Genomic DNA, 14263 nt, shown 5'->3' with positions numbered 1-14263 from the left:
GTATCTACAAAAAACAAACAAACAAACAAAACCCTACCAATAACATATTTAATGATGAAAGACTAAATGCCTTCCCCTTAAGAGTAAAAACAAGGCAAGGATATATGACCTATAGTTCTGCAAGGTCTGGCTAGCCATCACAGTATGTAAAGAAAAAGAGATTAAAACTTGCAGATTGGAAAGGAAGAACAGAAACTGTCCCTATTTGCAGATGATAATGATTGCCTGCAGAGAAAATCCCAAGGAATCTGCAGAAGAAATTCTAGAACTAATAAATGAGTTCTGCAAGGTCACAGCATATAAGAAACACAAACTGAAATCACAATGAGCTATCACTTCACACCCACTAATTCTAGTGGGTAAAGACACACATACCAAGTGTTACTGTGGATGTGGAACCCCTAAAGGTTGTTGATTGGAATATGAAATGGCGTAGTCACTCTGGAATATAATTTGATCATTTCTTTTTTTAAAAAAATCAATAAAAATTAGGTAGATCCATTTATTTTTTAAATACAAGAATAATTTTAGAAGGGCTATTTGACAAATTTAGCATTAACCAACTCTATAGACATGTTTAACAAAACAAAACAAAACAAACACCAAAAAAAAAAGAGGCATTTACTCTTGGCCCTTTTAGTACAGGCACAGTGTCCTTTTGCATCACAAGTGCTAGTGATGCAGTAACAGATCCAAGGGCAAATATTAAAGATGTTTTTTTCCAACTGTGATTTAGTTGAAAAATAATGTAATACAAACATGTATGAATGGCTGTCAAGACCACCAGTGAGCTGCAGAATACCTAGAGGCCTACCTACTTAGATGGCTGAAACTAGTAAAGCAGTATTAAAATCAGTGCTTTTATTCTTAGATTAACAATGACAGAGTGAGATTTCTTTGATTCCAATTTTATGAGGTGTGGTGGGGAATTAAGAGGAGATCCTGGGGAAGACTGGCAGTGTGTGCTGAGATAGAGGTGGGAATGTGGCTCAAATTAGTCATTATTCAGATTAGGATATTGTTTTAGGAAATTTTAAAAGTGTCCTAAATTGTGGCATATTGAAAAGGATATTAAGGAACAATGATTCATTCACTCTGAACACAATTTAATGAGTGCCATCAATGGGTTTAAGAAATAAGCAGAGATGGGGGATGGTGAGGCAAAATGAGGTGAAAGAGAAAATGGTAAGTGAAAAATATGCTTGAACATTGAAGAATGTGAAAAGGCCACCAGAGAAACTCCTTTACTTATCACTCAGAAGTGCTCTTTCCATTGGCTACCTGCTCCTGATCACCCAAACATCAATTTCAGAGCAAAGGAGCAGTAACCCCCTTTATCTGTAATTTCACTTTCCATAGTTTGTTAACCAAAGCAACCTTGGTCCAAACATATTACGTGAAAAATTCCAGAAATAAACAATTCATGTTTTAAATCACAAGTCGGCCGGGCACGGTGGCTCATGCCTATAATCCCAGCACTTTGGGAGGCTGAGGTGGGTGGATCACCCAAGGTCAGGAGTTCCAGACCAGCCTGGCCAACATGGTGAAACCCAGTCTCTATTAAAGATACAAAAATTAGCTGGGCATGTTGGGGTGGGGCGCCTATAATCCCAGTTACTTGGGAGGCTGAGGCAGGAGAATCGCTTGAACCTAGGAGACAGAGGTTGCAGTGAGTCGAGATCGCACCACTTCACTCCAGCCTAGGTGACAGAGCAAGACTCCATCTCAAAACAAAAAATAAATAAATAAAATAAATCACAAGCTGTCCCGAGTGATGAAATCTGATGACCTCCTGCTCTGTCCTGCCTGGGATGTGAATCATCCCTTTGTCCTGCTTATCCACACTGTATACTGCCTGCCCCTTAGCGCTTAGTAGCTGCCTTGGTTGTCAGATTGAAAAACCTTAGTGTATAAAGGGTTCAGCACTATCTGAGGTTTCAGGCATCCACTAGGGTTCTTGGAATGTATCTCCTGCAGATAAGGGGAGACTACTGTATTACATTTCAGCTTCCATAAAACTTTACTAATTTGGATTAAGAACACAAGCCTGATTAGTAAAAAGCATCCATAAATATTCAGAGGTATAGTTTTGTTTCATCAAGTAAAAAGTGCAACTAATTCCAACTGTTGAAATAGTAACAAGTAAAGGCTTCACCAGGCTTGCCTCGATGAAGAGTTAAGACATATTTTTAGGTCAATAGCACAAGATGATTGAACAACTTGTATGCTACAAACATGCTGCTTCCACTCATCAAAACAACCCCACCATCTTTACTATTCCAACTTGCTGAGAACCATGTCAGATGTTGCCTTCAAGAATGAAATGTTTCTCAAAATTGTTCTATCAAATGTAGTAGCTATTGGACATAAAACAGGTAATTTATTTCAGACTTTAGCCAGTTTTCATGAAGTATTTATTTCCAGCTTCAGTTTATTCCAACATTAATTTATGATAGGACAGTTACTAAAATTAGCCATTTCTCAGACTATAACTTGGAAATCATAAGAAATGGACAATTTAGCTCACTAGTCAAAATCTTGATTCAAGTGATGATCCAATAGCTTATAAATGTCTTCAATAAACTGAGCTTTGAGGCAGAACAAAAAACAGAAAAATCTAAAACCTCTCTATCCCAAGCACCAATAATGGAGGCTAAGCAATTACACCTACAAATCCTTAATGACAGGTCTCTCCTAATGAAAAAATCCTGAGATTTAAGCACTGTGACTTAGAGAAGGCAGATTGACTTAATGAGGAAATTTACTTTCAATAAAAAGACAATCGGCAATATTTTATTTTGGGAACTTAGCATTTCACAGATCCTCAATATGTTTTGAGGTAGGTCCAATATTAATAATGTATTTTGCAAACAAAACTCAAGCAGATGTTTTGTTACTTGTCCCAAACCACAGGAGCAGTTCTATCACGGCCAGGAATAACATAGTCTCTCTGATCTTTCAGATTAATCTGTCATGTGTGAATTTAATGGTAATCACTTGCAAATATTCACGAAAAAAACAAAAGACTAGATATAGAAATTCTACTTTGGGATATTTTAAACTTCTTAAATTTGTCCTATAATGACTATATACTTGCTCTCATTACAAATACATATATAACTGATCTTTACAATTACAAATGAGCACAGGACTGACTATGTTGTTTTTCTGCCTTTTGGGGTGAGTAGAGCAGGAAGATAATCAGCAAGCTTTCCTCAGAGCACTAGGCAGCCTTTAGCTGAAGGTGCTATGTTCGAGGCACCATTGACTATGATTTGGGATCACAGGAGAGCAGGTATACTAGTGGAACCAGGATTCAGAAAAGATGTCTGGATCCAAAAAGGGGAGGCTCTTTGCAAGTCAAAGATGAAGAGAAAAACAATAACATCTCAAGCTACTGATCCTGAGTTATACTACGGCATTACAACTACTTGTGAGAGGAGCTCCCACAAGAGCAGTAAGCTTGTCCCAATAAAGCCTATTAAAGTTATTACTAACCTGACAAGTCACAAGTAAAACTAAATTGGTATTTTATTAAAGTGACACCTATAGAAGCAAATATCTAAACATTTTTAATATAAGTTTTACTTGTTATGTAAATTCCTCTCATTGTCACCAGCCTAATTCAATTAGCTCATCATAATTCCTAAAATAATTTACTAAAATTCAGCTCATCTTGACATAGGTTCTTGAGCCAGTATTCTGAACTGTTTCATTATAAAGTTCCTTCTATTTAAACAATTGTAGAATATTAGTAATAATAAAGCCCAGCTCTCCCAGTGCCTGCCAGGCTGCCTCTGCCCATGAAAATGCAATTATTTCTTAAAATGTTAAGCTCACCACAGATTCAGCAATTCTATTCCTAGGAATTCCTAGGAATTTACTCAAGACAAATAAAAATATATGTCTACATAAAACTAGTATGAGAGCAGTATTATGCATAAAAGCAGAAAACTGGAAACAACACAAATGTCCATCAAGCGGTGAATGGTGAACAACATATGGTATATCCTTATGATGGAATATTATTCATCAATTAACAGGAGTGAAGTACTAAATCATGCTATAACAAAGATGGGCCGGACATGGTGGCTCACGCCTGTAACCCCAGCACTTTGGGAGGCTGAGGCGGGCCGATCACTTGAAGTCAGGAATTCGAGACCAGCCTGGTCAACATGGTGAAACCCTGTCTCTACTAAAAATACAAAAATTAGCCAGGCATAGGGGTGCATGTCTGTAATCCCAGTTACTTGGGAGGTTGAGGCAGGAGAATCGCTTGAACCCGGGGGCAGTGGTTGCAGTGAGCCAAGATAGTGCCACTGCACTCCAGCCTGGGTGACAGAGCGAGACTGTCTCAAAAGAAAGAATAATAACAAAAACATAGATGAACCTACAAAACATTATTCTGAGAGAAAGACACCAAACAGAAAAAACTACATAGTGAATGGTTCTATTAAATGACTTAACTGACCTGGGCTTATGGAATGGTAATGGGAGTGACTACAAATGGATGCAAGAGATCATTCTGGGGTGATGGGAGTTCAAACACTGAATTGTGATAGTGGTCTAACAACTCTTGAATTTTACTAACAACCATTAAGTTATATAATTCAAATGGATTAACTTTACGTATGTAAATTATACTTCAATGAAATAATTTTTTAAAAAGCAATTAGACTGGCCGGGCGCGGTGGCTCAAGCCTGTAATCCCAGCACTTTGGGAGGCCGAGACGGGCGGATCACGAGGTCAGGAGATCGAGACCATCCTGGCTAACACGGTGAAACCCCGTCTCTACAGAAAAATACAAAAAACTAGCCGGGCGAGGTGGCAGGCGCCTGTAGTCCCAGCTACTTGGGAGGCTGAGGCAGGAGAATGGCGTAAACCCGGGAGGCGGAGCTTGCAGTGAGCTGAGATCTGGCCACTGCACTCCAGCCTGGGCGACAGAGCGAGACTCTGTCTCAACAAAAAAAAAAAAAAAAAAAGCAATTAGACTTACTTAAAATTAAAACATCTCAGAAACGTGTAACATAGAAAATGACAGTGTGTACCCCTCTCAATACCATTCCAATCATTGTTAATAATTTGATCATCACTGTTAACAGTTTGGTATATGTTCCTTCAGACACTTTTCCATGCATGTTATATATAGTAATATATATTAGTATTAGTTTAAGTATATATATTACTATTCCATGCATATACACACACACAATGCTACCACACTGTACATAAAACATTGTAACTAACTTTGCTAGCTTGGCAAATTATCTTAAACAGGAAGGATGGGTTTTTAACCAGAGAAATAATACGATCATCATTGTGCTATAGAGATTAATCAAGGATGGGAAACCTGAAGGTGAGGACCCACTAGGAGACTACTGCAACAGTAGCAGGCTGGGATTGGGGAGGCTCGAGCCTGTGTGGGAACAGGCTGATCTTGAAGTCAGCTCTGGGTGCAGGGGCGGCTGCAGGTCCTACTCACACCCTGAGAGAGATCCTGGGTGTTCCCCACGTTGCTGAAGTGATCCACCTCCAGAGCCACGACCTTCCCAGTCTTCATGAAGCCAACCTGATAAAAGGAGAAAGGAGAGTGATTTATCCGAAGTCCCCTTTCCCCCACCTCTCTGTGTCTCTCTGATCCTCCCTCCCACTTATGACACCTGGAGGAAATAAACAGAACACCACATCATCCCATGAGAAAAGAGTGACCTTCAAAAGTCAGCAGAAGGTAACAAGTGAAGAAGAGAGGACCTGACCTCTCCCCAGTGGCATACACTTGGCTCCCCACCCCTGGACACCCTTGTCCCCACACCCCTTCTTCCTGCTACTGGCACCTGGCTTCTGGTCTAGGAGGGGAGTAAGGAGGTTGGAAAGAGAAAGTTGGTCATGATAGGGCAGGGAGGGGAGCACAGGGAAGAGAAACTAGGAAAGATACTGGACTGTCCCCTCACAGATTTTGGTCAGAAGACAAAAAAAGTTGTATTTCACAGGAGCACGCACACCCTTGACCTTATGTACACTGTTAAAATACCCTTCACAGGCTGTCTTACACACACAGAAACTGGGACCCTGAAAGATCAAGGAACTCTCTTCAGGCCCACAAGAATTTGGGGCTAAGAGAACTATAATCCCTTGCTGGGAGTTAAATCATGAAACAAACTCAGAATAGGTCAAAGGCCATGTTCAAGGCCAGTTCATGGAGAGAGGGCTCCCAGGTTTCTAGAGCTAGGCAGAACCCTGTGAAGGCTCTGCTGATGTGTACAGGAAAAGGGTGCATAGGTCATCCACAGAACCCCAAAAAAGGGACTGTCCCAGAGAGAAGTGTGGACAGTCTCCAACCATGATCTGGGAAAGCAGGTGCTTATCCGAACATCTTGGGGCTAACCAGGCTCCTGGAAAGTTCTATTTCTCACAGTAAATTACTAAGCTGTCATTCCAATGTTTACGTCAGGCCTGTGATCATGTTAATGTTGGGCTACCAAGCACGATGGGTTGACCCTGAGTCTGCTGGTGAATCATGTTTCTGAGCCTGACCAGACTCAGAACACAGGAAATCCACAGAAGTCACGAATGCCACCCTTGGGAGATGAGGTACCAGCCTCCCTCAGCACTACCTTTCTATGTTGCTGTTAGCCTACTTGAATTTCTCTTCTGGCTATATCTTATTTGAACTTCTACAGATAGGCAAAAAGTAAGAGTGCAGCTCAAGGAGGCCTGGACATTTGGTCCAGGTTTCCTCACAAAATGGCACTTCCCGTCCCAGCACAGCCCCAACATCTACAACCTTGTATCTGGCCAGGAAGGGATGTCTGCCACCAGTTATCAGCATGTCCTCATCACGGTCCAGCATGCAGCGCACAGGGCAGCCAGTCCTGGGGGGTACCGAAAAGATTAGAAGCCTGTGAGCCTTCAACAGCAACTCAGCCCTGCGAGTCTCAGAACAAAAACAGCCAGGAAGCCACCTTTTCCACCGGCATGCTGAGCAGACCTGTACTGGGCTGCTTTGCCATCTAGGCACAGTGCTACACAAGGTGGAGAATATAAGGACGCGAGGTATGTGTTTTCCTTCAGAGAGGTCACAGCCAGGTAGGGGAGATCAGATGTGGACACCTGTGCCAGACCACAATGGAACAGGCGATGTTACCCTCCTACTATGCCCAAGGGTTCTAAAAACAGAGGGCTGTAAGAATTCAAAGCAGGAGGAAACTAATTCTAACGGGGAAGTCGAGAAATCCTTCCTGGCAGAAGTAGCCTTAGTCTTCTTCCCAGAGCCAGATAGGAGAAACAGGCTTTGGAACTCACTTATATGCGGCCAAGGCCACCGCCGTGGACACCACAGTGCTCCGGGTCTCCTTCCCTCCAAAGCCTCCTCCCATTCTCTTCACTCGAACCACAATCCGGTTTGCTGGAACTCCCAACATTTTTGCAACAAAGCTCTATGGGTAAAAGACAGAACATTCACATTGAATGCATTATCTGAACTTATTTCAGGCCTGATGCAGAGCCTGTCCAATATGCATGGACCTAATTACTACTGTGAATTCTGAAATTCCTTAATTCAAAATCCCCATGCAGCCTTGTGGTTAGTGATGCTGGGGCCTGCCAGACTGAATTCAGGCACTGGTTTTTAACCAGAGGGCAAGCAGTTGGTCATAGAATACTTTTAGAAACTTATTCCGTCTGACCAGGTGACCAGGGACTGGGAGATCATGAGAGTACGACCAGCTGCCAAAAACACTGGCAACCGCTGTCACATTACAGGCAGTAGAGAAATGAGGACTATTTGAGCTGCTGTAGATAATTTAGTGGGCCCTGTGGCTATGACTTAATCCAATACCTTCATTTTACATATGAGGAAACTGAGGCAGGATATGACTTGACCAAGGCCATAGGCACTGAAATGATAACAGCCAACATGTACCAAACTCTAGTCTAAATATTAAAACTCATCTAATAATTACGACGACCCACCCAAGCCCCATTTTATAGACGAGAAAACTGAGGCTGAGAAAAGTTACGGAACAAGGTCAGTGATACCAGCTTGTTGGTGACAGAGTCTGACTCCAGGACTGTGACACTCGAGTACCCTCTGGACCAGCCCACATCTCCCTCTTTCCATTTCCCACATGGCCCTCCTGGTTTGCTAGGAGCTCCCCGCTGCCCTGTCAGCCCCTTATGCTGACCCAAAGGCACCTACCTGGGTCTTCATGGTGTTCTGGGTAGACACAAAGAGCTCCATCTCTCCTGCCTCGCCTTTTGGAACAGCAATGGTGCAGTGAGTCTCCAGGTAGAAGTGCTCCTGGCCACCGATGTATAACTCCCCTGGGGAAGCAGTGAGATCCCTCACAGTGAGCTCGATTCTGCAGAAGGGGCCAGCTTGCCTAAGGAGAGAGTACACTCTGCCAAGTGGCCTGGGCAGGAAGCAACTGATCGCACGGTTACCTGAGGGGTAACCTCAAGGTTTCCCACTTGGGGTGGAAAAGGATCCCAAAGTCTTAGCCATTTGGAAGCTGAGTGCTCTACCCTCACCCCCACCCCCTGAACAAAGAAACCAGAATGACACCGAAATGCATCCAGTCCAAAGTTCTCTTCTCACTGCAGCTTATGGAAATCAAGGATTTTGAAAACTGTCATTGTACAGTTTTGGAAAAGGTAAAGCAGGGATTAATAGATGTGATTGAAATGCTGAAAACCAGAGCATCTTCCAGAACCTAAGCTACCAGGCCTGGTGGAGAGTTAGCTTCATAGTGACTTTGCAAAACACAACAGCCAATGTAAAAAACAGTTCCAAAAGAGATAGTCAGCTGCGTTGTCCTGGGGTGAGAGCAATGGATGTGATTTCACAGTGTCAGAGACAGAGGTGGAGGGAGAGCAGGGCAAAGGGAAGAGGAGGGAGAATGCTAGTTGAATATGAGTAAGGACTGCCTCCAGGTAGGGGGATGATGAGAGTTTATGCAGTTAGAGGCCTGGCAGACCTAAGGCTGTCAGGCATCTGTGGCTGTTATCTTCCCTAGATGGTCTTCCAGATCAGAATACTCTAGAATCTCTCTAGAATCATTAGGTCCAGCCTAGAGACAGGAGAGTAGAGATTAAGATGACTGAAGCTCTTTCCCAGCCAACTGTCCACGATTTTGCTACAAATGTAAGAGGGAATTTTCTGTTAGGAAATGTCTGGAAATCACTTCCCTGTTTCAGGGTTCAATGCATATCTCTTGAATTTAATTTGCAAACCAGGGCCACCCCATTCCCACTGCGGCATGGAACAGCTCTACCTGACACAACATTATCTGCTTCGGAAAACCCCTTCTTAAGGTCCCCTTTCTCGATCTTCAGCTCAGGTCCATAAAAGGAGTTGTTATTTATAGCATCCTGGGGATCACAAAGAAGTTTCAGAAATGTGACTTTTAGCAGGGAGGGAAAGATGGGTTCTGATTAGGGAAAGAGAAGCTCTCTGAATTGTTGACTCTCTTCCCATAAATGAATCTCTATACGCTTCACATACAGACTTGAAGTAAGCTCTACCGTAGCCCAGGGAATCATCTTCCTCCATTTCCTCAGCTGTAGGTGGACAACCCTGGACCTCAAGGAAAAGCAAAGAATACCACAAGGACCAGATGGAGGTAAAATTTTGGGAAGGAGGAACTCAGTTTGGCTGTTGTTAGTGGACTGGGCCTAAGATCGTAAAGGGGAAGATTTCATGGGACCCCAAATCCCAGGGTTGAAAGGGATTTTAAAACTCATCTAGCCAAATTCCTACCTGCTGCTCAAATTCCCTCTAGGGAATCATAATAAATGCACATCCAGGGACACGGAGCTCATTCCTCTACACAGGCAGCCCATTCTCAGTTACCTCAATTGTGATAATGGCTGGTAGTTCTTCATAGGTGATTTTCACCCCTTGGGCAGCTCTCTGTGTGTGTTCTGGGGTGTCAGCAACCACAGCACCAATGATATGCCCAACACAAGTAACCTAGTAGCAGAGACAGACTGTTAAAGAACGCAACCCGCAACCCGGCTCATAGTGAAACAAATTATTTTTGGATTGTTCAAAAAGCCAAAAGAAGTCCCTGGCCTCACAATCAAAGCACATTTTAGGAATGCCCCGGGGCCTCTTAATTTCCTTATCCTACTGACTGAGGATCATTAGGATCAAGATGCCAAACACATTTCATCTCAAGGGCCAATTCTGAGTATTTAGTACTGGCAGACTATTGAGAAGCTGAACCAGATAGAATGTGGCAATTGATTACTCGTTTGCCATGAGCACAAAGGGGGATATGGCACCAGGAAGTGTGTTTGTCAATTCAGATTCACTCCAACACCATTGGTCTTCCTACGGAGACTCAGAAGGCAAGGCCACATTTGGCTAGTCACTATTAATAGATCATGACTAATCTTAGACCCTGACCCCCAGTTTTATTTTCTTTTCACTACACCACTCTCTTCTATGTTCTATTTCCCAGATTTATATCAAAAGCTTCTCAAAGGCTGTAAAGGCTGTAAGCATCAGTATAAGGCAAGTAAGACATATGCTTACAAGACGTGATACTTTTTTTTAAGTATCGTGTCCCATACTTCATCTAATACCCAAAAGCAGTAGCTCTCAAATGCTGGTTCTTAGACTTGATGACCCATAAAAAGATTTTTAAAAATTTATATGATAATGATTGTTGTTTTCTTTTCTTCAATAATTCAGTTTCATAAAAGCTTAATGGATCTCCTTCAGAGATAATTTTCATCCAACATCCCCAAAAAAGTAAACAACAAAAAATTTTTGTCCAACACATCACTTTAGAAGATGAGGTTTCTGACAATAGGAACCAACAATTAGCATGCATGTCTCTGATAATTATCTTTGTGGCCCAAATAAGCTATTGACTTAGTTGGTTAGTGCTATGGTGGTTAAATCTGGCTGTTGGTTAGTGCAATGGTGGTTAAATGTGGCTGACTCTCACTAGCCATAATGCTAGCACTGCCCTGAGAAGCTCTTGAAGTATGTAAAGCAATTTGTTCTTCTATGAAATGCTTTCCTCATGGAGTCCTTGTTCTCACATTTTTAGTTTTTTGTTCGCTCCTTCACTTTTACATGAATAATAAGATGAACTCACTCTTCAGAAATACCCACTCATGTCTAATTTGCAAGATTTGATGTCTACTGGAATTACAAAATGACTGTCGAGAATTATATGAGTAAAATATAAGGACTTCTGTAGCAGCTGTCTTAAACATTTAAAGAATTTTGTTTGTTGTTGCAGAATTCCATATAGTTGAAATCAATAGATCAACTTTCGTGTAAGTGAATTATCAATTCACATAGTGGTGGTATTGTGATTTCTAGTTAGTTTGTTAAATGTATTCTTATTTTATTTTAATTAAGGAGTTTACTATTGTACCTTAAGAACCCAATTGTTAGTTCAAATGTAATCACCAGCCTTGTTTTACTGCCACTTTGGCATAGAGACATCCTACTATGTACAAACAGCAGGCATCAATTAAATAAACAAGTAACATATTCTATCCCTTTGTGGACTGTGCTGAATATGGGCCAACTGGATGATGGCCACAGTCCATGCAAATGTATAACCTTTCCAGATCAGGAGTTTGGAGCAATGTACACAAATTAAAACTTCAATACTTATTCAATTTACTTCATATAAAAAAATCCAAGACCTACCTTATCCTTTGCAAAGACTGTCTCATCATTACAAATTCCAGTTATGTTACTCCCAGGAATATCATCAGCGGAAATGAAACAAACAAACCCTGGCACCTTCTTAGCTTCTGATATATCTATGGACCTGCAAGAATGAGTGGTGTGAGGGGCCAGGCCAGCAAGCTGGAGCAGGGAACCCATCACCTAGTTGGACAACCCTGTTTTTATTTTGATTGGCTTGGCTCCATCCTGATTCCTCGTTTCTCTGCTTCTTTTCTATTAGATTCTAATTCAATTATACTCTATTCTGCAAATGTCGATTAAATCCTCACCATGTTCAGGCCACTATGCTGAATGTTGCTGGGGATATACAGTGAATAAGCCAGCCAGGCAGAGTTGCTCATGCCTGTAATCCCAGCACCTTGTCAGGTCAAGGTGGGCGGATCACTTGAGCCCAGGAGTTTCAGACCAGCCTGGGCAGCATAGCACGATGCTGTCTCCATTTAAAAATAAATAATGTGAATAAGGCAGGCCAGGCCTCTTTATACCTTACATGGTGCCCTGTCTAGTCTCCAAGTACAAGCGAGCCATATCAGAATGAACAGCATTTACTCTAGAGAGCTCTGGCTAACTCACGCATCACACCTAGCTCCCTTCCAAAAGCAGCACATAGGGCCCTGCTGTGCCACTGATCCAATGGCCCTGAACAGCTTCATAGAGCTGCATTTCTCTCCCTGCATTCATGGTGCTATCCCAGCATGACAGGGCATCCTACCATAATGAGGAAACATGAACCTCAAAAGGAGAATGCCTGAATATAATATCAAGGAAACAGTCTCAACTATGTACTGATCATACTGGCACATGCCCCCATAGGGAAATAGGGCAACACATTTCAGGGAAAGGTATGGAAACTGCCCTGAAGTACTACTAACCATCTTCCAAATGCTTAACCCTCACAAGAAACTCTGAAAGTGCTTATCCTAATTCCCATTTTATGTTTGGGGAAACTCAAACTCAAGGAAGTTAGGTAGCTTGTCCAAAGTCACTAAGCCAGAAAGCAGCGTGACTGGTATTATCGGAACTGAGGTTAAGTTAGGAGGGTTAAGCTCTGTCCTGCCACACCCACCTCCAAGTGTATGCAGCCCGGGAAGGCCCCAGTTGTTGCAGTTACGACAATGTCAACCCCCTCATCCTCCTCCATCCATTCACACATTGCTTGGATGGAGGTGGTTTGAGTGTAGATAATGTGGGTTATGGTATTGTCAATATGGGCTCAAGACAAGGAAAAAAAGGGAAAGAATGTATCCTATAGCTAGCAACCATAGGAACATAAACCCTTTTTTTTTTTTTTTAGGGACCTGGACAAGTTTATTTATCTGTTAGATTTCAGCCGTGCCTGGTTCACCATTCCTGGAGGGAGTCCATCTCCAAACTAGGAGCAGCAGCAGAGAAAAGACCAATGACAAGGAAACCTGATTCCTAGTCCATGCAGTGGGCCCAAGGAAGGGCTTTTCCTAGCTGCTCTACTCAGCAGGCTATGTGTCTAACGCCCACCAGGAAGTGAAGTTCACGCTGTCTGGCTTGAACATGCAGAGGCAACAACACAACACAGTTGCTCAGTTGCTTGGCTTCAAACTCCAACTCTGCCACTTGCCAACTGTGCGGCCTGGGGCAAGTAACATACCCTACTTGTGCCTTAGTTTCCTCATCTGGAACACAGAGATAATAATAGGAGCTGTCTAGAAGGTCTTCCCCTCTCTCTAGCCTGGGAGGTCCTGGAGGCACGTCATTATCTTTGCATCTCCATGGCCTGGCAGGATGAGAGAAATCTCCTGGGTGCTCCCAGCAGCTCCCTCACAGCATTCCACCAACTCCTCCTGGTGGTGACACTCACTTGATCTTGGCGTGGGCCCGGGTGCTGGTGACCAGCCGGAGCGACAGCTCATTCTCATAGCGAGGGATGTCGTCACAGTACACGGCCTCACCAGAGGCCTGCATGTTCGCTGCCAGGTGGGGCAGGGGCCGGCCCACCATGTCCTCCTCCGACTGGCCCTTGGGCACCTCCTGGAATGACAGGGTCATCAATCAGGCTGAGCTGTCAAGGACACTGCCCCTCTACATGGCAAAGCACACCGAGGGGTAAGAATAAAGAATGCAGGGGGTGAGGGGCAAAGGGAACAGGAAGGTGGATAAGTGATGGCAAGGGTGGTCGTAGTATTGTTTTATAAAAGAACAACAAGAAAAGAAGAACTTACATTTCCACTATTTGGGGATTGAGCAAATAAATTATGCAGCCCCATCTAACACAATAGTATGCAACCATTAAAACATACTTTTGAAGGACTTTAACTAGAAGGATTGTTCATGCAAGCATAAAAACAGGACATAAAACATTTGTGTTTGTGTTTGACAATAATTCAAATTCTGTAGGAAAAGATAATATATGCTATAAATATAGTATATACATGTCCATATACGCATAGGAAATAATGAAAAGAATTAAACAAAAATATAATAATAATTTGCTCTTGGAGGTGGAATTTTTCATGATTTTTATTTTCTTCTTTATACTTTTCCATATTTTCTAAAATGTTTTAAATTATTGA

The 14263-nt window shown here is 42.5% G+C and overlaps 1 protein-coding gene across 2 annotated transcripts in view; it reads right to left on the bottom strand.

The window, feature by feature from the left end:
* The window catches only part of XDH (xanthine dehydrogenase), a 74406-nt gene that overhangs the window by 22291 nt on the left and 37852 nt on the right, over positions 1–14263 (bottom strand). For both annotated transcript variants that reach the window (XM_033176128.1, XM_033176126.1), the window contains exons 17-24: positions 13552–13721; positions 11676–11799; positions 9852–9971; positions 9274–9370; positions 8199–8323; positions 7304–7437; positions 6786–6873; positions 5484–5570 (exon numbers count right to left, since the gene is read on the bottom strand). In XM_033176128.1, coding sequence (XP_033032019.1) covers positions 5484–5570; positions 6786–6873; positions 7304–7437; positions 8199–8323; positions 9274–9370; positions 9852–9971; positions 11676–11799; positions 13552–13721 — 945 coding nt within the window. The remainder of the gene's footprint in view (positions 1–5483; positions 5571–6785; positions 6874–7303; positions 7438–8198; positions 8324–9273; positions 9371–9851; positions 9972–11675; positions 11800–13551; positions 13722–14263) is intronic.

The sequence above is a fragment of the Trachypithecus francoisi genome, unplaced genomic scaffold, assembly GCF_009764315.1.
Source record: "Trachypithecus francoisi isolate TF-2019V2 unplaced genomic scaffold, Tfra_2.0 Lachesis_group17, whole genome shotgun sequence".
NCBI lineage: Eukaryota > Metazoa > Chordata > Mammalia > Primates > Cercopithecidae > Trachypithecus > Trachypithecus francoisi.
The sequence above is the reverse complement of the archived record's forward strand: the minus strand, read 5'-3'. Positions and strand labels throughout refer to the sequence as shown.